This window comes from Hypanus sabinus, chromosome 24, assembly GCF_030144855.1.
Source record: "Hypanus sabinus isolate sHypSab1 chromosome 24, sHypSab1.hap1, whole genome shotgun sequence".
NCBI lineage: Eukaryota > Metazoa > Chordata > Chondrichthyes > Myliobatiformes > Dasyatidae > Hypanus > Hypanus sabinus.
In genome coordinates this window covers 16,708,535-16,732,900 of record NC_082729.1, presented here as the reverse complement: position 1 = coordinate 16,732,900, position 24,366 = coordinate 16,708,535, and the positions used below count along the sequence as shown (strand labels likewise).

At 42.2% G+C, this 24,366-nt stretch overlaps 1 protein-coding gene across 1 annotated transcript in view; it reads left to right on the top strand.

Annotated features, from left to right (window-relative positions):
• Positions 1–24,352, top strand: part of LOC132380679 (carcinoembryonic antigen-related cell adhesion molecule 5-like) — a 73,833-nt gene extending 49,481 nt beyond the window's left edge. The window contains exons 11-19 of the mRNA XM_059949666.1: positions 7,744–8,043; positions 9,106–9,195; positions 11,842–11,869; positions 13,327–13,376; positions 16,635–16,662; positions 18,051–18,100; positions 21,959–21,999; positions 23,121–23,220; positions 23,788–24,352. Coding sequence (XP_059805649.1) covers positions 7,744–8,043; positions 9,106–9,195; positions 11,842–11,869; positions 13,327–13,376; positions 16,635–16,662; positions 18,051–18,100; positions 21,959–21,999; positions 23,121–23,186 — 653 coding nt within the window. The 3' untranslated portion in view covers positions 23,187–23,220; positions 23,788–24,352. The remainder of the gene's footprint in view (positions 1–7,743; positions 8,044–9,105; positions 9,196–11,841; positions 11,870–13,326; positions 13,377–16,634; positions 16,663–18,050; positions 18,101–21,958; positions 22,000–23,120; positions 23,221–23,787) is intronic.
• The last annotated feature ends 14 nt before the right edge of the window (positions 24,353–24,366 follow it).

Sequence of the window (24,366 nt, the reverse complement as noted above, 5' to 3'; positions counted from 1 at the left end):
CCTTGCCCGCATGTTAAACTGTATAATTTTCTTATTTCAGCTTTCACTAAAGCATGACACGAGTAGCAACCGTGCATGTCTGTCAGTACCTCCAGATGAACTTTTATTTTTGTGTGTTTCTCCCTAGCTGTCAGTCTGTGGTTTTGTATTGCCATGCGCTCCTGTCCCCGCTTCTACTCTACTCTGGCCCCTGTGTTACAGAGTACACGGACACTAATTATTATCTGTATTGCTGCCACCTGGGTCTCATTGTCCTCCACCTATCATCTATCTCTCTGTTTATTGCTCAGTGTATTTTAGTCTTGAGTTTTCACCTGCTTGTAGCCAGATTGTATCAGTGAGTTTTCCTGAACCTTTCCAGCATTTGTATGTGAACTCTGTCTGAATGTTGACTCTCCATGTTTCCTGATTCTGGTTTTTTAATTATCCTGGAATTTTTCATCACCACCTGAACCTTGACTCCGACTTTATTACCCCCCTCCTCCCCACGCTTTGCTACTCCGTAAATATCATAGCGCGCACAGTAAATGTTCTGCGATTGGATCCCTGCTTCGGCGTCCTGACAAGGTCAGAACACTGGAGGTGCTGCCATTTAACTTAGCAAAGCTTTCTAGTAGATCTTTCATCCAATCATACAGACATACAACACCTATTGTCTCCAACAAAATTTATTTCTGCTGATACAAGCTCAGAGGGAGGCGAGGTATATAACGGTAATTATGCATGAGACATAAGTAGTTGCACAGAAAGTGTTTTGCACGGGAGCTAATGAGAACATTGATTCGGTACACCTGTGCACTGTCTGAATCAATTCATTTTCTTTCCTTGCATTTCGGCCACCAAAACCTCAAATATCAAGTGACCGATCTGATCAGGTCTATGAGTCAGATGAGTCGATTATATTTTCTTGTCGGACAACTGAATGGGTATCTTCCCACCGCACCTTTCAGCTGTACAATGGCCGACAACTAGTAAATAAAGAGGTGTCACTGCGAGACACAGCGACGTTCACCACCGCGAACAAAGGAGATGCTCCGAGGGATTACTATTGTGATTACACGCTCACAGTATCCGGTAGAAGCATATCCTCAAGACAAAGCAACTCATTAACAATTACAGTCGTGGGTGAGTTCATTTCTCCGCTTTCCGATTCAACCAGGTGATATATGCCCGCGATTGGAACAATAATAATTCGATCGAGAGGGCTCTTCTATGGTACAGCAAACAAAATTTACATTCACATTCCTCTTAGTTTGACGCTTGTGTACTACAGCCAAGCGTACTTCCTCCTTCAATCTTCCCCTCGTGAATCACATTTTTTGAAGACATTCGAACACGATGGGCACAATTGTACGTTCGCAGTTCAACGTAAGTTTATTATTGAAGTGATACATATGGCACCTTATCTAACCCTGAGGTACATTTTCTTGCGGACATAGTCAGCCAAACCACAGTAGAATAGCAACCATGATAGAATAAATGAGTGACCGCCAGTGTGCAAAAGACAACAAATTCCAAATACAAAAAGAAAGAAATAATTCAAAAATAAGCAATAAACATCGAGGGCATGATATGAGGTCATTGAAAGTGAGTACATAGCTTGTGGGAATATTTTAAGGGTGGGGCAAGTGAAGTTGAGCGAAATGTTTCCCTTTGGTTCAAGAGGCTGATGGCTGAAGAGTAGTAACTGTTCCTGAAGCTGGTGATGCGAATCCTGAAGGTCCCGTATATTTTTTATTGATTAAGCAGCGAGAAGAACGCATGTTCTGAATTGTGGCGTCCCTGATAATTAATGCGGATTTCCTCCCACAATTCTTCGTGTAGATATGCTTCGTGGTGCAGAGTGCTTTGCGCGTGATCGACTGGGGTTATCCATTACTTTTTGTAGTATGTTCCTTTCAAGGTAGATTGAAAGAATCAAAGGAGGAGAAGTAATGCATGTTGAAAGACTGAAAACAACAAAGGAGGGAATGAAAAAGGAAACTGAATCTTTATTGATTGAATTTGAAGTAGGAAGTTTACCAAGGAAAGTGTTTCTGGGTTTCAGGAGTTACTCAGTAAGAGTGTATGTGCCAAAGCCATTGAGGTGCTATAATTGTCAAAGGTTTGAACACATAGCTAAAAACTTTAATAGGCAGAGGAGATGTGCTAGATGTGCGTGTGATCATGAGTATGGAAAGTGTGGAACAGGAGTGCAACCAAAATGCTGTAATTGTTGAGGAGCTCATAATGTGGCAAATAGTGGGTGTGAGATTCTGGGACGGGAGAATAAAATTCATGCAATAGGAGTGAAAAGGAAGATCAGAAGCTGTAAGAGTGTCAAGAGAACAGAATAATGCTCCTAATGAACAGGGAGCGAGAGGGATTCGAGAGATGCAACAAAGAACAAATGATGGAATTTATGTTGACAAAAAGGCTCTAGTTACATTCATTGCAGGAGTGATTAATAGCACGGCTGAGGTAAAGTCAAAGAGTGAATAAATTCATCAAACCAGCAATGAACCATTTGTGGTTAGTAGAATTGACAAGGGAAGAAGTAAGGGAGAACTTCACTACTCAGTCAAACCAGGAAGTGTCATGAATTGGTTAATACTAATTATGGTGATTCTTTTGCAATGGTGCTTACTGACCAATAGCCAGGAATTCAAGCAGTTAATTAAAGAAATGGTTATAAAACCAGATGTAGTGTGTATTCAGGAGACTTGGTTGAAGCCAACTTTAGATTTTGTTGTATATGGATATACAATAAGGAAAGATAGAAATCTAGGGGGAGGAGGGCGTTGTGCTATATTAATCAAACAAGGTATACCATATAGGATACCGGAAAAGGGAGATGATCAGGAATACATAGTGGTAGATGTGTGGGAGAGAGGGGAGGAAGTGATTATAGTTAACTAACACAGTCAATGTAAAAGAATTTGGATAGCCTAATAAGGATACAAGGACAAAACAGACATAAAGCAGTGTGGTGTGCAGATTTCAATGCTCATAGCACAATATGGAGGGATTCGTTTACAGATTCAAATGGAAAGATAATAGAAGATTTGATGGAAGAAAAGGATTTAGTGTGTATGAATGATGGTAGAGGAACAAGGATAAACATAACAACAGGAACTGAGTCCGTGTTAAATATGACATTAGTGTCTAATACCTTGGCTGAAGTTAGTAACTGGGGAGTTTGGACTGCTTCAACAGTAGGCAGCGATCACTACCCAGTTTCATGTTCAGTGAGTGTAAGATCAGGTGATGTAATCCCAAAGTGTGTGTTTGGAAAAGCAGATTGGGGTAAGTTCCAGAAGTTGAGTGAAGAAGCATTGACTAGGATTGACATTTCTGGAAGTATAGATGAATTAAACAGTCAGGTGATTTTAGCAATCATTACGGCAGCAGAAGGATCTATACCCAGGTGTAAAAGATAAGATGAATAGAAAACTGGTACCATGGTGGACAGTGTAATGCTGTGAGGCTGTTAAAAAAAAAACAGAAATGGAGCATTCAGATTAGTTAAAAGAACCCATAATGTGCAACATTTGATTCAATATCAGAAGATACAGGCAGTGGTGAGAAGAACTATACGTCAAGCTAAAGGGGCAGGTTGGAGGAGATTTGAACCAAAATAGGAAGAACAACGCCTGTAGGAAAGCTATGGGAAATGATTAACAGGATGGGAGGAGATAGAAGGGAATGGGAATATCCAGTAATGATATCTGAGGAGGAAACAGCAGTCTTCAGTAGGGATAAGGTTCAGATCATGGCCACGTCGTTTGTAAAGATGCATAGTTCAGAAAATTTGTCTGAAGAATGGAGAAGGAAAAGAACAATGAGTCAACACCCAGCTGTATCAAACAGGAGGGAAGAAACTGATGATATAATTGATGAACCATTTACGTTGGCAGAGATGGTGAGAGCAATAAAGATATCGAGACCAACCTCCCCAGGGAAAGATCTGATGTGCTATGTCATGCTAAAAAATCCAGGAGAAGGAGCGCTTTTGAAATTGCTGCATCTTTACAACAGAGTGTGGGAGGGGTGAAGATTACCAAGTGCTTGGAAAGAAGCAGTAGTAATTCCAATAAGGAAAACTGGCAAGGATCCATCAACACCCACTAGCTACAGTCCAATAGCATTAACATCAAATATATGCTTAATAATGAAAAGGATGATAACAGAAAGGTTATCGTATAATCTTGAGAAGAGGGGAATGTTGGCAAGTTATCAGAGTCGTTTTAGGAAGGGAAGGAATTCCATGGACTCAGTGATAATGTTAGAGACTGAAATAAGAAAGGCCCAGGCAAATAAAGAATCAGTAGTTGCATTGTTTTTTGACGTGGAAAAAGCTCATGACATGATGTGGAAAGAAGGACTGTTAGTTAAACTGCACAAGATGGGGGCTGGTGGAAGAGTATTTAATTGGATAAAAGATTTTTTGTTTGGTAGGTAAATTCAATTTCGGATTGGGTCAGAATTATCAAATCAGTACATAGGGGGAAATGGCACACCTCAAGGTAGTGTGATTAGATCTTTACTTTTCATCATTATGATTAATGATGTCTTCACAAAGGTACCATTGAATACAGGTAAGTCACTGTTTGTGGATGATGAGGCCTTTGGGAAAAGAGGCAGGAACATGGAACATATAATCAGGAAACTATAAGGAGCAATTGATGAAGCGGAGAAGTGGGATTATGATTGGGGATGTAGATTTTCAGTAGAAAAAGCTCAATCTGTGTGTTTCACCAGGAAAACTTTGAGGTAGGGAAGAAGTTAAGGATGTATGGGATAGAATTAGAAAGGGTTGGATCATTTAAATTTCTGTGAGTTATATTTGATTCACGGTTAACGTATCGGACATATCAGGAAAGTTGAGGAGAAATGTAAAAAAGTAATAAACGTGATGAGATGGTTGACTGGCAGGGAATGGGGAGCAAGTTGTTCAGCATTAAAGAGAATGTATGTGGCTTTAGTAAATCTGTGTTCGACTATAGAAATACAGGATATGGATTAACAGCCAGGTCTCTTATAAGGAAACTGGATGTTATTCAGGCACAGGCTTTGAGAATGTGCAATGGGGCTTTTAAAACATCATCAGATTCAGCCCTACAGGTAGAATTGGGAGTAATGCCTTTGGAACTAAGAAGGATGCAATTGATGGTAAACTACTGGGCCAATTTGCAGAGGCACAATGATTCTCACCCCGCAAAAGGGGTGTTGCAGGAGTACTGGGAGAATGGGACGTTTCAAAGGGAGAACTTTAGTCGGGTAGGGAATGATATTGCTATAAAATGTGAAGTGTTTGATCTAAGGATATGCCCTTCAATAGTTTATCCTGTTGTAGCTCAATGGAAGATTGTATGGCCTGACATAGACTGTCATTTGTTAGAGGTAAAAAGGAAAGGTAAATATAAAAGTGATTTGGTAAGTTCATTTAACTACCATTTGATGAAAAAGTATAGTGAGTTTTCGCAGATTTATACGGATGGTGTTCAGGAACCTGAAACAGGAGTGACAGGGTTTGGGATGGCTATGCAAGCAAAAGAAATTGGAATTAGCAGAAGTACATCTAAAAAGGTAGGGCTGTATACGGTGGAGATATTGGCAGTGTTGGTTGTATTGCGATGGGTGGAGAAAGCTAGACTAGTCAAAGCGTTGATATGCAAGACTCATCCTCAGTTTTAGAGAGTTTAAGATCTTTTTCACTCAAACAGCTGGCAAGATGTACTTTATCAAGTCCTTCAGTCAGTCACAAGAGTTGCAAATCAGGGAGGTCAGGTAAAATTTCTATGGGTTTCAGCTCATGTAGGGGTGAAGGGGAATGGGAGGGTGGATGAGTTGGCAAAGAGGGCGTTAAAGAAAGAAAATATAGAAGTGCACATTAGTATCAGTAAAGCAGAGGCTAAGTGCATAATCTGGGAAACAAATCATCCAAATGTGGCAAGAAAGATGGGACAGAGAGGGGAAAGGGAGGCATTTATATCAAATACAGAAGAGTGGTACAGGTATTAGGGTAGACAGTGGATACAGAAGAGATGAAACTGTGTTGACTAAGTTAAGGCCGGGGCCCTGTGCACTGAATAAACATGTAATTCCGAGTTGCAGGAAGTATGGGATACAGAGAGAAATGATGAGAATTAATCTAAGGGAACTGGCAGTGCAGGAATTCACATTAAAAGGGTTATTTGGCATGGGTGAGAGATCACAGGACAGGGTACTATTAACATTCTTAAGGGTTACAGGGTTTTTTTATGAAATATAATGAATAAGCAGGAATAGGGTACTAGGAAGGCGAAAGAAGGGATAAAGTGTAGATTAGGGTATGTGTCTGTGTGTGTGTGAATGGGTGAAGGGATTTAGAATGTAAGTCTTTCATCTGGTCCACACGCCGGAGCAGAAGGTGGCGGTAATACACCATTAAGCTGGGTGCCAACCGCCGGAGGAGGAGGAGGAACCCTTTTTCACTCATTGAACCTTCCGGCTTCAACCAGTTGTTCATCATCTTCACTCTTCCAGCATAAAGTTTACTCTGTTACCTGTTGTGTTTCGTTTCTGTTGCCTCCTATTTACACCCCCACTCCTCCGGTGGCTTGTCTATTACTAATGATTTCGTTTGTTGTTAACCTGTTTTCTCTGTACTGCTTTTGGGTCAAGCCTTCTCTATATTGTCCGGCAGTGTCACTTTGAGCTAATTTCCTGGTTTGTTCGAAGTGTTTTAAAAAAGGTCCTATCACTATTCTTGAGTTGCTTTATAGAATATTCACATTAAATCTCCCTCATGCTCCGAATTTAAATCCAACGTTCGTCAATTTCAGGTTTAATTCCCATCCGCAATTGTCTGCTCGAAGTGTTTCTGTCCTCGTGATCGTTGTTTCCCTGCATCACAAGCCACACTAAATCCGATTTGTTTTGTAATCGATAATATTTACCCTCTATAATCACATGCATTTTCTGGTAAATTATATATGGAGAGTCTGGGGCTGGAGGGCAAATATCGAAAGTACTTGCTGGTATTGGAGACATTCCAATGGCGTTTCACGTGACGGTTTCAGCATATAAAGGGTTAACGTATATGAGGCGTTTGAGCATCTGGGCCCCACAGGCTGGAGTTTTAAAAAATGAGGCGTATGTGATCTCGTTGAAAGGTTTTGAATTTGAAAGGCCAATGCAGAGTGGATGAGGAGAGGACCTTCCCAAATTCGGAGAGCCTTGTACCTGCGGGCACAGCCTCATTGTAGAAGGATTGTCCTATTGAACAGAGATGAGAAGGTGGTTCTTCTTCCAGAGGGTGATGAATCTGCGGTATTCATTTCCTTAGTCGTCAGTGGAGGCCAAGTCATTTGGGTAGATTTAAAGCGGAACTTGGTTCTTGATTAGTATGGGAGTCAAAGCTGGTGGTGGAAAAGCAGGAGAATCGGGATAAGAGGCATAATAAACCTGGAATGGCGGAGTAGATTTATGTTCCAAAATATCTCATTTTACTACTATATCATATTATTGTATCTAGGTTCATCGAAATAGTTGCGTGCCGCCGCTGTTTATTTCCGTTATTGATTGCATGATTTTTTTCTCTCTACCCATTGCGTGGTTTATAGACTTTTATTTTAATGGGATCTTTCGGGTTTCTTGTTTCCTGGCTCCCTATTAAAAGACAAATCCCAAGGTTGTATAATGTATATATACTTTGATAATAATATACTTTGATCTTTCAATTTAAAATTGGGTTCCATGTGTTTTGTGTTTTGTTGATAGATCTGCCCAGACCAATCATATCACTAGTCCCCAGTCATGTTTCTGAAGGTGAAGACGTTACGTTTAACTGCACATCCACGAAAAGAACCTCGGTGGATACATTCAACTTGTACAAGAACGGCGTTCAGTTGAATGACTCGGTTCCCCAGAGTGCAGATGCACAGAACAAATCAGCTACTTTCACCATCCAGAATGTACATCCAGGAAATAGTGGAAATTACACATGTGTCTATCAACTGTTGGCAGGAGACAGGAATCTAACGTCGGCGCCCAGTGATGCTGTGTTTCTCTCCGTACGTGGTAAGTACATTCAAACCAAACTTGCAGCTAAACTTCATCTTCCAGAAGAGCATGGATTGGGAAAACTTATCTTTCAATTTCTTGTTGAATGTGACTTATTTTACTCCACTGAAGGGAGTCAAATTATACCGCAGGTATGGCCATGAATAACAACAGTTCCATTGGTCTGTCTCGGTGAATACTCTGTCATCTTGAACTTATGGGTCTTCTAGTTACTGGGAAGTTAACCCTTCATGGGGTTAGGCGGCTTTCACCCAACAGCTACAACTGCTTCTCTTTTGTCCATCTGCTATCCATCCCCGCCATTCTTTCTCACTGTTCTCTGCATAGTGGCATAGCGTTTATTGCGACGGTATTGCCCCGGAGTTCAGAATTCATTACCGGCGCCCTCTATAAGTTAGGATCTCTAGGTCCTCCCCATAGAAAGTGCAGGTTTCCCAGGGTCCTCCGTTTTCCTCTCACAGTGCAAAGATGTACCGTGTACTATTTCCCGTGATCAGGTTAGAGTTTAATTGGGGTTGTCGGGGGTTTGCTGGATGGTGAAGCTCAAGGGGCCGGAGGGGCCTGTTCCACGCTGTATATCTATATAATGTAACCAGATACTCGTGATACCGACCTCGTGCTTCATGCCCTTTCCCTCTGATGCGCTGTTATAACGAAGTTCCTTGTCCATCAAGATGCTCTTGATACTGACAAGTGTGTCAGCAATCTAGAATGTGTTACCAAACATTTCTACCTATATTCCTTTTAGTAAACACAAACACATTAATGAAACGACAGGACGCATATGAGCCATAATGAAATGTGCTAAGACTTTGTCTCCTTTGGGAATGAACTATAATCCGAAAAGTAGAAGTTTATCTTTTGCATGTTCAATATTTCAGCATATTCTTTGAAAACAACAGAACCCTGTGAAGAGTGACACTAACAGGCAACATCGGATAGACTGTAGGCAATTTTGAATTTTCTTCAACAGATGCCTCACCTAATTCTGCTTTCTTGCCGAAAGCATGTGTCTGCAACAACCACCCTGATCTAATCTCGCCTATTTATCTGTTTTAGCAAAGTCCATTCAGACATGGATTCCAGCTTTACCTGTCGTGGCCCTCGTGTTAATGTTTGGAGTATTGGGTGTTTACTGCTGGAAAAAAGGTAGGCGACGCCAAGGAATAAGAACCAATTGTACAGAAAGCAGGAAGAAGATAGTTTTCTCACTTCAAGTCAAGTCAAGTCACTTTTTTTTGTCATTTCGGTCGTAACTGTTGGTACAGTACACAGTAAAAATGAGACAGTGTTTTTCAGGACCATGGTGCTACATGAAACAATACAAAAACTACACTGAACTTCAGTTAAAAAAAAAACACAGTAAAAGCTACACTAAACTACAGACCTACCCAGGACTGCAGAAAGTGCACAAAACAGTGCAGGCATTACAATAAATAATAAATAAGACAATAGGCAAAGAAGAGGGCAGTAAGTTCGTGCCAGTCCAGGCTCCGGGCATTGAGGAGTCTGAGAGCTTGGGGGAAGAAACTGTTATATGCTCTGGTTGTAAGAGCCCGAATGCTTCGATTCCTCTTCCCAGATGGCAGGAGGGAGAAGAGTTTATATGAGGGGTGAGTGGGGTCCTTCATAATGCTGTTTGCTTTCCGGATGCAGCGTGTAGTGTAAACGTCCGTAAAGAGAGACCCTGATGGTCTTCTCAGCTGACCTCACTATCCACTGCAGGGTCTTGCAATCCGAGATGATGCAACTTCCGAACCAGGCAGTGATGCGGCTGCTCAGGATGCTCTCAATACCACACCTGTAGAATGTGATGAGGATGGGGGGGTGGAAGATAGAGTTTCCTCAGCCTTCGCAGAAAGTAGAGACGCTGCTGGGCTTTCTTTGCTATGAAGCTGGTGTTGAGTCCCTCTTGCACTGGCCTGCCTCTCATCGCCTAAATGTAGGCCATAAATGACAAAAGATTATAGATTGCCATGCGAAATATAAAAGGCTGAATTTACAGGAGATTTAATGTATGACAATAAACTGAACCACTCCTTCACACTTTAAGGACAAAAGTTCAGAGTCAGAACCAGATTTAATATTACCGACATTATCTTTTCATAAGATAGCTCTCAGTATCAGCCCGAATGTGATAGGCACCTTAGTCGATTGTCTTGGGTTTTCACACTTGTCACAACCTTGTCCAGTAGGTGCATACCCTGGCCCCCTTTTCGTTTTTGAGTATCTATGGCTTTGACAGTTCACTATTTTATATATTCCAATCTTCATTACGTGCTTGATCGATATAACACTGAAAAACTGTAACCTCAACTTAAACAGATCTCTCTCTCTCTCTCTCTCTCTCTCTCCCCCTCTCTCTCTCTCTCTCTCTCACTCACTCTCTCGCTCTCTCTCTCTCTCTCTCTCTTTCTCTCTGCAACGCACACACGCGCACGCACACATTCACTCACATAAGATGTAAGAGCAGAATTAAAAGAGCCATTCCATTTGGGTTATCGAGTCTGCTCAACCATTTCATCACGGCTCATCCAGTTTTTCCTCTCAGGCCCAATATTCTGCCCTCTCCCCATTTCCATTCATGCCCTAACTAATCAAGAATCTATAAACCCCTTCCTTAAATATACATAAAGAATTGGCTCCTCAGTTGTCTGTAGCAACGAATTCCACAGATTCACCACTCTCAGGCTAAAGAAATCCCTTTTCACCTCCGTTCTGAAAGTTCGCCCCTCTGTTCTGAGGCTGTGTCTTCTGGTCTTAAAATCTTCCACTACAGAAAACATTCACACATTCACACACATACACACAAACACACAAACACACTTTCTCTCTCTCTCTCACACACACACACACACACACGCATACTCAGTCCCTCTCCCTAACTTCTTGTCTCTGTCTGTCTGACTGTCTCTGACTCCATCTCTCCTAAACACAGTATACTCTGTTTTCTCCTCTGTCTGCCTCTCCCGCTCCCTCTCTTCCTCTCTCCCCAACCTACCTCCCTCACATCGACAACTGCAAGAAAAGTATGAACATTATAACATGGAAAAGGAGCAGTGCACGCAGTCATCATGCAGATCTTCGAAGCCCAGTTCATCAAGTCCTGAGTCCCAGTATTATGCCCCAGTATTTCTGACAGGTTGTTGATGGGGTAACCCCTTCCTTTCTCTGGCCTACTGGTCACCCTTGGGTAAGGTGCTCCACCTGCCTAGACCACCCACCACTCCCCCCCCCCACCCGATCAGCTCATCTGAAGCCATGGGAGCGGTGGTGGATAGTCGTAAGAGCAACAGGTACAGATCACAAGTCCTGGTTATGCGACCACTGTCGCCAGGCAAACTATCTCAGAAGGATGTTGATTATGGCTAGGGTCACCCATCTTGTGAAGACACTATCCGGAAGAAGGCAGTGGCAAGCGACTGAGGTGGATAAATGTTCTGACAACTATCACCATGGATAGACTGTGATCGCTCTCGCAGTACGACACAGCACAAAATCGTGTTGATGATAACCACAATAATCCGGTTCCAACGATGGGTTTTCTGCCTGAAATCTAACGGCAAAGTCCCAGCATCTAAGTGATGTTTATCTATTTTCTTTTTCTTTTCTGTTAGTTGATTTAATTTCAATCTCATTCTGACCTTAGGGCCATGGTTGTATTTTTCAAACAATTGTTCATTTAGTCAGGATTTTATTCTGTGGGAAGAAGTAGAAATTGCTAATGTTCACACAAGCCTGCTGTTCTCTGTATGGCTCTTTGATGCTTCTTTTAAATTTCCGTATAATTTACAGGGAAGTCCAGAGGCCGCGGAGAATTCAGGTGAGAACATGATTTCGGCTGAACTAAATGTATATGACATTCATATTCAAATGTTGGGTATAAAGTTTTAGAATTCAGATCGTCATCTCGAAATGCTTTGACCCGGTACTCAGGGGTGCCAATTGTAGAGTGGTGTCATGGCGCAAATGAATTCGATTTAGATCATTGACCCGAGTGGCAGCTTCCGAAAGAGTCTCTCCAAATAGATCACATTGACTCCTCTTGTAGCGTTTCCGCAGATTAAGAACAGCAACGGAGCAGTATGGTTCAACGTTTATATTGTGTCATGTTAGTGACGGTACACGATGGACACCTCACGGTATGAGATCCAGGAACCGCGCAAGCCGAAACAAAAGACATGCACACTTGAAATATCCGCAAAAGAAAATACATTCCGCATGTAGAAGGCCTAATCGATTGACTGTGCAATCGATAGTCCGCATACGCACTCGCTACGTTATCAGAATCGATCTGTTACGGTTCATAATTAATTCTTGCTGACATTCTTCATTATTTACCTTCTCAGTTTTTGATTTTTCACTTCTTTGTGGGATCTTAATGTGCTTTCTCCATTTGTTTATCATTCGCTTTCCTCTTAATACAATTTTATTCGCTTTCCTCTTAATACCATTTCGACCTCTTCCACACCTCTCTCTCTCGCTCCACTTTTCAAACCACAATCTTTCCACGTCCTCTTCCCACCTCGATCTCATATGATACACCTCTGGCCGTCATGCGGTTTCATCATCCGATTGTAGCTTTTGAAAGCAGTAAAGCTCTTACATCGATTGACTGAAGTCAGAATTGCCCAAGCGTTACATGCTAATATTGAGAGTATTCCCTGAGTCAGCGCAAGTTCAGGTCAAGTTGAACATCGTTTATTGTCATTTTTACCATGTACATGTATACCGCCAAACGAGACAATCTCCTTCCGGACCAAGACGCACAGTAGCGAATATACACTTTAACTCACCCACAACACACATAAATTACGTATTACCAGAAATAAATTAGCAAATAATAAGATGCATTTACTACACAAGTTAACAATGTAAACAGTATATCGCTAACTGGTGCTTCATACATGATGAAACCTGTGTGGTGACAGAGACTGCCATACTTTTGTTCTTCCCATCTGTCTTGTTTGTCCGGACAATATCTGTATTCTAATTCTTTGCATTGCATCATAATCACAGGGGACCCTTGCGCCGTTTGTCAAGAGCACCACACTTCCATTCTCCCGCTACCGTTCTCAATTGCACATTCTTCTCGTTTAATCACATCTGTCCCAGTTGGGGACAACTCACTAATCACGCAGTCACATATCTACCAGGTAGATCTCGTGCAATTTCTTTCTAGCCACCATCAGTATCTTTGCGATATTTAATTATTTTTTAATATTTAATTATTACTTTCCAATTAAAATAAGTTGATTTGTGAATTTATGTTCCTTTCAGGGCCGCTTCTCCTCCTAAAGACAGTCCCAATAGCAATGACAATGTCGTATGTAAGTATTGAGTGACATCAAGATTTTCATGGGATGTTAATTGTATTTTGTTTGTTGTTTTATTAAGTACAGCGAGCATCAGAATGCAAATAACGTTACAACGTGTTTACAATCCTGTGAGTACGCTATGGACTGTGTTCAGGATCCAATATCTGGAATTAACATTTTGCTCTCTCAGCAAAAAGAGCAGAATACTTCACAAATTTTATGCCAGGCGCTCAATTAGCAACCTGAGGTAACGAAAGAAGCTGATCACATTTAATGCGGAAGAAAGAAACATATGGAAAATGCTGGAGTAGGTCAGGAGGTCCGTCAACACCTGTGGGAATGAATCTCATCTGAAATGTTCACCTTCTTCCCATTTCTATGGTTACTGACTGGGCTGCTAAGCATTTGCGTCCCTTCCCCTTTTTGCAGAATTCTGGCGTCGACATTCTATTTTTTTTTTCATAAATAAACATCTATGCGAATGAGATGGATCAGCAGCGCCGTCCGTTGTTCAAATGAAATGTGAAAGGAAATTGAAGCATGTGAACAGCGGTCGGGTGCTGAAATTGTCAAACTTCAGCGCTGGAATTCGAGGTCGAACCAGGTACTGAAGACTATGAGGCATCATCTGCGCTACACGTTATGAACAGTTCACTGGTGTTGATTTGTGAGAGCTTGTTGGTGTTCCAATTCAGATCCGTTCAAAAACATCCAACGGGATTTCATCACGCACATTGGAAATGGAAATGAGAGTAGCTGTGAGGATGGAAAGGGGATTCCTGAAGTTTTGTTTAGACGAATGGATTGGGACTAAACATGGCTGGCTACAGTTTACAATGTGTAAGGCTGAGAGCATATCCTCATCTGAAAACAACACAGAAATATTGAAAATTCTGTCGAATGAACTCCTTGATGATTTGTTGAATGTTGAGTCTAAGACAGGGTGAAGTTCCACGTGCATTTGTTATCCTACTTTTCAACACGCAGAGAACCAACATTTTTATTGGACTGTCAGAAATACAGATAGAAATACTTTGTTCTGCGTTGCAAGAAAGTTGTAGTAGTGCAGTTGTAATACATTGCATTCCACTTAATTGGGACACATCGTGACCACTACGTTTTGGCCGAATTAAGCGACATGGTGTATCAGATAAGCTAAAGGAATGCTGGCAATTCTCTCGATTACCTTCTGTTCTCTCAGAGTTGTCCCACATAAGCTGCCATTCTGATTAAACGGTGGCCCGTACATCCTTAACTAGATTTATATGTGTCCTTTCTGAAAATATAACATGCAGATGTCGTTTCTTAATTCATCCTATATATTTACTCCTGAGAGAGATCGTCGTGATTCCTCATCAGAGCCGTTTCTGCGATGGCTGGACTTTGATCCAGTATCATCTGAGCCTCTACTCTTTAGTATTTAGAATATTCTGAGATGACCTCTTTGTATATTTTTATTTTATTTATTTAGAGAGACAGCACCATCACAGCCTCTTCTGCCGCAATGGGCCTACGCCGCCCAATTACACTCATGTCAGCAATTAAACCTCCTCATCCGTATTTCTTTGTATTTTGGGAGGAAACCCACATGGTTATGGATAGAACATACAAACTCCTTACAGACAGCGGTGGGAAATGTTGGGGCTGTAAAGTTACGTGCTAACTTCCACACTGACGTGTTATCCGAAGAAGGTTTGACGAGGTAGAAACGCTGAAAAAGGAACTCTTGTCTGTGTTGTCTGGAAATCCACTTTAAAATGGGATTGTTTTCCCACTTTACTCCCTCTTAAGCTTGCATACCGCTTATCGCCCAAATGTGGACATATTAATAGAAAAGGATTATGGACTGCCTTGCGAAATAGAATAGGCTGAATTTACAGGAGATGTAATGTAAGGATGACAATGAAATGGACAATTCCTTCACAGTTTGACAGAAGTTCAGAGTCAGAATCAGGCTTAATATCACAAACATCATCCTTTCAAAAGATGGCTCTCAGTATCAATCCGAACGTGATAGGCACCTTAGTCGATTATCTCAGGTTTTCACACTTGTCACATCCTTATCAAGTAAGTGCATACCTTGGCCCCGTTTTTCGTTATTGAGTATCTATGGCTTTAACAGTTCACTATTTCATATACCTTCATCTTCATTACGTGCTTGGTAGGCATGACACTGAAAAACTGTAACCTGAATTTATACAGACCTCACTCTCTCTAACGCATGCGCGCGCACACACACACACACACACACACACACACACACACACACACACACACACACACACACACACACACACACACACACTCACTCACACTCACTCAGTCTCTTTCTATCTATCTATTTACTTGTCCGTGTCTTCAAATCTCACCAACACAATATACTCTGTCTTCTCTCGCTGTCTGCCTCGGCCTCTCCCACACTCTCTCTGTCTCTCTACCACACCCTCTCCCTCTCTCCTTCGCTCCCTCTCTCCCCACCCCACCTCTGTTTCCCTCATGTCAACAACTGCAAGAAAAATATGAACTTTATGACATGGAAAGTTGACAGTGCGCCCAGATCGTCATGCAAAACTTGGAAGCCCAGGTCATCGGATTCTGAGTCCGATAATGTACAGTATTTTTCGCAGGTTGCTGACGGGGTGGCTCCCTCCTTCCACTAGACTGCAGGACACCCTTGGGCAATGTGCTCCACTTGCCTAGACCATCCTCCCACCGACCACTCCCCCCACCCACGATTGGGTCACCATGGGAGCGGTGGTGGATAGCCGTAAGTGCAGCTGGTACAGATCACAAGTCCTGCTTATGCGAGCACTGACGCCAGGCAAACAATCTCAGAAGGGTATTGATGACGGCTAGGGTCACGCATCTCGTGAAGACACTGTCCAGAAGAAGGCAATGGCAAACTACTGAGATGGATAAATGTTCCGACAACTATGACCATGGATAGATCGTGATCGCTCTCGCAATATGACACAGCACATAATCGTGTTGATGATAGCCACAACAATCCAGTCTGACGATGGGTTTTCCAACATCTTAGCCATATTTTGACTGTTTTCTTTTTCTTTTCTGTTAGTAGATTTAATTTCAATCTCTTTCTCACCTTAGGGGCCATGCTTGTATTCTTCAAACAATTGTGAATTTGGTCCTGATTTTATTCTGTGCGAAGACGCATGAATTGAAAATGTTCACGCTAGCCTGCTGTTCTCCATGTGGCTCGTTACTGCTTCTTTTTTAAAAAATTATTTTTATTCTCCGTTTAATTCACAGGGAAGTCCAAAGGTCGCGCAGAATTCAGGTGAGAATATGATTTAGTTGGGGAAAGCTTTAGAATTCAGAGCGTCATCTCGAAATGCTTTTACCTGATATTCAGGAGTGTCAATTGTAGAGTGGTGTCATGACGCAAATGAATTCCCGTTTGATCATTGACCCCAGTGGCAGCTCCCTGAAGCGTCTCACCAAATAAATCACATGCTCTACGTTGGCCTCTCTCTCGCGCGTTTCCGCAGAGTAAGAACGGCAATGGAGCAATATGGTTCAACGTTTATATTGTGTCATGTTAATGACGGTACACAATGGACACCTCACGGTATGAGATCCAGGAACCGCGCCCACCGAAACTAAAGACATGTACATTTCTGCAAAAGAAAAAACATCCCGCATGAACGAGGCCTAATCGATTGACTGCGCAATCAATAGTCCGCATACACACTCGCTGCATTATCAGAATCGATCTGATACGGTTCATAATTAATTCTTGATGACTTTTCTCATTATTTACCTTCTGAGTTTTTGATTTTTCACTTCTTTGTGGGGTCTTAATGTGCTTTCTCCATTTGTTTATCATTCGCTTTCCTCTTAATACCATTTCGACCTCTTCCACTCACCTCTCTCTCACGCTCCACTTTTCAAGACATAATCTTTCCACGTCCTCTTCACACCTCGATGTCGTATGGTACACTTCTGGCCGTTATCCGATTGTAGTTTTTGAAAGCACTAAAGGTCTTACATCGATTGACTGAAGTCAGAATTGCCCAAGTGTTACATGCTAATATTGAGAGTATTCCCTGAGCCATCCCAAGTTCAAGTCAAGTTGAACATCGTTTATTGTCATTTTAACCATGTACATGTATACCGCCAAACAAGACAATGTTCTTCCAGATCAAGGCGCACAGTAGAGTACATATACTTTAACTCACCCACAACACACATAAAACACATATTATCGTAAATAAATTAGCAAATAATAAGATGTATTTACTACACAGGTTAACATTGTAAACAGTATGTCGATAACTGGCTCTTCATACATGATGAGGCCTATGAGGTGATAGGGACCGGCATAGCTTTGCTCTTCCCATCCCTCATGCTCGTATGGACAATATCTGTAGTCTCATTGTTTGCATTGCATCATAGTCACAGGGTAACCTTGAGTAAGCCTAACAGTGGCACACTTTAGTCTTCCGCTGTTTGGAAAGCGCACCATACTTCTATTTTTCCGTTAATATTCACGATGGAACATTATTGTTCCTTAGTCGTATCTGTCATGTTGAAGACAACTCCGTTATCGGTCAGTCTACAAATGAACCAGATAGATCTCCTGTAACTTCCTTCGTGTCATCTTTAATATCTTTGCGGTATTCTCCAGATAAAATAAGTTGACCTGCAAATTTATGCTCCTTTCAGGGCCGCTCCATCTCGTGAACACGGTCTGAATGACAATGACAATATCGTATGTAAGTATTGTGTGACATATAGATTTGCACAATATTTTAATTTTATTTTAATGTCGTTTATGAAGTACAGCGAGCATATGATATTATCATAATGAAAGTGACATTGCAACCGGTTCGCAATCTTGTGAGTACGCTATGAAGTACTCGTATTCAGAAATCAATATCAGGAATTAGCATTTTGCTCTCTCAGAAAAAGGCGACGAATACTCATAAATTCTGTGCCTGGAGCTCAATTAGCAACCTGAAGGAACGAAAGAAGATCACACAAAACGCAGAGGAAAGTAGCACATTGAAAATACTGGAATAACTTAGGAGGTCCGTCAGCATCTGTGGAATGAATCATCTGAAATACCGACCTTTTTGCTATTTCCATGGTTACTGGCTGAGCTGCTGAGTATTTGCGCCCCTTCCGCTTTTTGCAGAATTACAGCGTTGACATTATTCTAATTTTTCATAAATAGACATCTATGCGAATGGGAGGGATTTAAAGCACCCTCTGCTTTTCAAGTGAAACGTGGGAGGAAATTGAAACATGGGAGCAATGGTGCGCTGTTGAAATTACCCAAAGACAGCGCTGGAATTTCAGGTCGAACCGGTACTGACATCTGTGAGGCATCACCTGTGCTATGCTATGATGCGGCTGTCAAAGCGTTATGCACACTTCATTAATGTTAGTTTTTTGAGAGCTAATTGGGTGTTCTGATTCAGATCCGTTCAAAATCAACTAACGGGATTTCATCACGTGCTTTGGAAGTGGAAATGAGAGTAGCTGTGAGGATGGAAAGGGATTCCTCAAGTTTTGTTTAAAAGAATGGACTGGGATTAAACATGGCTGGCTACAATTTACAATGTGTAAGATAGAGAGCATATCCTCTTCTGAAAACAATGCAGAAATATTGAAAATTGTGTCGAATTAATTACTTGAATGGTTTGTTGAATGTTCAGACTAAAGCAGGGTGAAGTTCCACTTGCTCTTGTCTTGTACAACACGCAGAGAGCCTGCCTATTTATTGGACAGTCAAATATATAGATAGAAATATTTTGATCTCTGTTCAAATAAAGTTGTAGTAGTGCAGTTGTAGTTAATACAGTGCGATCCGCAAAATTGAAACACGTCGTTACCACTACGTTTTGGCCTAATTAAGCAGCAGGCCCAGATAAACTCAAGGGATCCTGGTAATTCTCACGATTAGCTTTTGTTCTTGAAGAGTTGTCCCAAATCAGCCGTGCCTCTGATTAAACGGTGGCCCGTATGTATTTAACTAGATTTATATGTGTCATTTCTGAGAAAAAAAACATGCAGATGTCGTTCTTTAACAGAACTTATATTTATTCCTGAGGAAGATAGTAGTGATTCCTCATCATTCCGGTTTCTGGGATGAGCGTACAATAATAGAATATCCTCTGAGCTTCTACTCTTTCGAATTTAGAATATTCTGAAATGATCTCCTTGCATATTTGCATGTATTTAGAGATACAACACGGTTCTGGAACAACGAGGCTGCGCCGCACAATTACACCTATGTCATCAATTAACCTTCTCCGCCGTATTTCTGTGGATTGTGGGAGGAAACCAGAGCACCGGGGGGAGCACCACATGGTAATGGACTGAACATATAAAGTCCTTACAGACAGCGGTGGGAAATGCACTGACGTGCTGTCCTAAGAAGTTCGACAGGCTAGAGACACTGAAAAAGAAATTGTTCTCTGTGTTGTCTGGAATAAGTAGGTGGAAAGTCAACACAAGCGGGCTGATATCTTTAGTCATCTCCTTACTCCCTGACTCAAAGCACGGCGATATTATCGAATTGCCAGTACTGGAGGGTTTGTCGGTCTCAGACACACATGACATTCACCACTCGCTGCCGTTCTGGATGTGATATTGGTAGAGAACAGGGAAGTTCTGTTGAAATTGATTATCAGTCATGATGTTATTGGAATGGTCCCCTCCCGCTCTGGTTTCTTTTCGCAATCTGAAGAGGCAGCAAACACAATAGATGATGAGATCCATCGGCTATTCATAACATAAAAGGTGGGCATTCGTCCTATAACTCCAACTCTTCCTGTCTTTCTGTCTATCTGTTTCACTCTCTGTCACTCCGCCTCTATGTGTATGTGTCTCTCTCTCCTTCCCCAGCTCTCTTTTTCTTAAACACACAAGTGCATGCACACACACATCTATGTATATGTATATATACACACACACACAAACACATTCGCTTTCCCTCTCTTTCTTCTCCTCTCCCTCACACACCTGCAGACACACAATCACCCCTCGCACATAGTCTCTTTCTCCCTCTCTCTGTCTCACCCTCTATTCTGTATTCTCTCTTCTCTCGTCCTCTCCCTTTCTCTTCTCTCTCCTTCCTCTCTCTCTCAACTTGTTCCATTATGAAGCCAGTTAGCCTAACTTTAGTGGTTGAGGTTAGGGAGATTAAGCATGAGTGAAGCATTATTAAGCACGAGTTTTCCGGGTACTTGGAAGCCAAATAATTATTATGTAGGCCGAATGGTTAACTTCAGGGGAAATCTTGCGTGACAAGCCTGCAGGAATTCTTTAAGGAATTCTCAAAGAAATGAGAATCGGTGAATGTTCAAAAGGCCGTTGACAAGATCTGAACGTAAGATCCATGGTATATAAGAAAACATAGCATGGTCAAAAGGTCCTGCTTCGCAAGATAACGTTGAATAAAATAAATACTTAAATATTGGCTGACCGGCAGGGGTCAAAGAGTTAGAATGGGGGGGGGGGGGGGGCTTTCTGGTTGTCTCCTCCAAAAGCACCACAATCTTGTTGTAGGATTCGGAGACTTGTGTGCCTCAATGACCCAGGGACCTATGTTCGCTGGAGTCAGAACTTTATGCTTTGGCTCACCTTGTCCAAAGAGGACAAGGAGTAGAGGCCATACTAAGGGTGGCCCACCTGTCCTCCAGGTTCAGGAGTTCAGTTTGAGAGTTAACAAACCTGACAGGTTAACCCTTTTTTTCCGAAATAGCAATGAAGAACCCTTCTATATCTGTGTGCTACTGAACACTCTGAAGCACACCTGGGGCAGTGTAACGGGCAGTAAGCAATTAAGTTTCTGATTGGCTGCCAGTGAGGGTTTGTGTACCAGAGGTGTTGTTATTGGAGCCATTTGTTTTCACATTATTAGTTAATACTATGGATAGTGGAACTGGTGGCTTTGGGACCATGCTTGCGGAAGATAGGAAAGCAGGTGGAAGGGCAGGCAGTGTGAGGAAATAAGGAGTCTTCAGGGGGATTTGGACAGATTAAGAGTGCAGGGATGTGCATAAAACTGAGATAATACGGGATTTTGTTATGAATGGGATGGTGATTCTGTGCAATTCTTTGCCAAGGATGGCTGTGCAGACGAGGTGATTGGCTACAGCCAACGCGGAGCTTGGAAGGTTGTTCATTAGGATGAGCGTCAAAGGTTACAGAGTGGAAGAAGAACGGGATGGGGAGGAAAAATAAATCAACCATAAACGAATAGCACTGAGAGGGGCCAAATGGCCTTATTCTGCTCCTATGCCTTAAGGCAAACCGCAAATGAGTATGTAACCTCCGACAACCACAGCACGCGGAGGTTCCCAAATAGTCCAGACGGACGTTCACGACGCTGGGAACACAGCTGCCCCAACTTTAGTTTACAGTTCAGTCCTGACCTCCGGTGCTGTCTGTCTCTAGTTTGCACGTCCTTTCTTTAGGGTGATCCCATTTCTTTCCTCCTGCAAAAATACGCCTGGAGGTTTATGGTTTAATTGGACCTACAACAGGGCCGCACCTAACCACACTTCTATAGATGTTGAATGTAGTATTTTAAGCATTGATGCCTTGATTTTAATTTTGTACAGATGCTGATCTTAAGTTAACACCGCGAACAAAGAAGCAAAAAGTGAGTTGAAAATCCTCCTTTTGTTGTGATTTATGATTTGCGTCCTTTCTTTGAGAAAGTTGTCTATTCATCTTCGGGCTGCCCATTAGGTTTCTTCCAGCATTATATCTGAAAATGCATGCATTTTTTTTATTTTATTAAGAAATTTGAATGGAACATCATACTAACATGGAGAAGTGAATTACATGATGCACATGTGCCATCTCACAATCTATACGTGACTCGATTGTGAGCGATGCTGATTCTCTGACTTGTACGATCACGACATCAATAGGAACTGATGTGCAAGATTTTCTGGAGGGTAACAGGCCACCCGGGGTTAAAGTGCAGATAAGTTTCTGTATTTGCAACCAGACTATCCTTACTATCTGGAATGCATAGGATAATCTCCAGTAAAAGGCACAATTATATGCTTTCCCTGAGTGAACCATTCTCTTTTACAATAGTTACTTGGGTTATCTCTGTCCTATTCTAAATATTAACTTGTTCGAAGCTCTCCGGACTAAGAATTAGTGCATCTGTTTCGTTAAGGCTGTGAGGCTAATAGTTGAGGTTTGGTCATTTTATTGGGTCATGTTCTCATATGCTCGTGAGAGAAGCCGATCCCACTTTGATCTTACCAGGACAACCTTGCACTTGTTTAACCGTCTGCATCTGTGATTGACAGCGCTCAGACTTTTTGTTATTTAATATTTTATTTATTTTGCGATGTAGTGTGGAATAGGCCCCTCCAGACTAACAATCCGCGTTTCCCAGCAACACACCAATTTAACCCGAGGACAATCACAGGACAATTACAATAACCAATTAACCTACTAACCGATACACCTTTGGACTGAGGGAGGAAACCTCCCGAGAAAACGCACCCAGTCCTCGGGGTGTAGGTACAAACTCCTTACAGAACGCGCAGGAAATTGAATTCGATCTCTGGGGATACCCTGAGCTTTAATACCGTCCCGCTAACCGCTACGCTATCGTTGTGCCCACAGACCTTAGTCCAGACCCACGATAAACAATTCGTTGATACCGCTTGTAACCGCTGATCTGTCGATAGAATGGTTTTCAGCCGTTAACAGATAGAGATACGTCCAAATAATTCACTGACGAATTTTGACATTCAGGGCAAGAAAAAATGCTTTGAAACCCACGCCGATGACAGCACGGTCTATGCAGACATCAAGCTGTAGAAGGGGCAACAGGCTTCTCGATATTCACCAGGAGGTAAGGTGCTGATCAAGACAATGATCAAGTGGAATTTAGACTGTTCCATATATTTACTATTTGCAAACAGTTTTGAAATGTGTGAAGAAGGCAAATTCATCTTAACCTTCTGACAATCCATTGAACACACAGCACAAAGACAAACCTATGTGCCTTGCGATCTGGTCACCGGCTGATTCATTGTTTCATTCATTGTTTCTCAAGGAATCTGACGTCTGTGTTCCTGGATGATAGAAAAAAAGAGAACTGGGGAAAAGGTTCAAACTCCTTGATTCCGTCCCACCATTTAACACTGCCATAGATAAGCACACACAAAATGTTGGAGGATCTCAGGATGTTGCCTGGCCTGCTGAGTTTCTCCAGCATTTTGTGGGTGTTGCTCAGACACCCGGCATCTGCAGATTTCCTCTTGACTGCCATTGATAATCCCATATTTGAATTACATTTTGCCATCTCCATTGCAATAGGAGTGGGAGGAGCTAAAGATGGAGCTGGAGGTTTTTCCGGATCTGACCTAAACAGTTTAACTTTTCTCTACTCGTGTCTCTTTTTTTTCTCCTTTTCAAGGTGGCTGGGATCCAGTCGGAGACCATAATCTGCAGCTGCAGCTCAAACTACGGTTCTACATGGCTGGTGGGTTCTTGCTTTCAGAACTCGCCGAGCGTCCTGGCGTTTCGATGTTTCGTCGCGCATCTTCGCGATGACACCCTGAGGACGGCAAGACTCCTCGCCGTTGTCGTCGACTGAAACTTCGCGGAGATTGAAACACTGAGACAGCGGGCAATGTGCGTAGCCATCCGAGGTCCCTGCAGTCGAGAAATCTCTGTCGCGCTCTCTCGCACACACACAGATACACACCCATATGCACATACTCTCTCACACACATGGACACCCAAATATACACTGTTTCTGCCTCTCCGTCACTCACTCTCACACTCTCTCTCCCTTCCCACGCACACACTCGCTTTCTCACATACACACCTATACACTCTGTCTCTGCCCCCACTTCCTCTCTCTCTCTCTCTCTCTCTCTCTCTCTCTCTCTCACTCACTCTCTCTCTCTCTCTCTCTCTCTCTCTCTCTCTCTCTCTCTCTCTCTCTCACTCACTCTCTCTCTCTCTCTCTCTCTCTCTCTCTCTCTCTCTC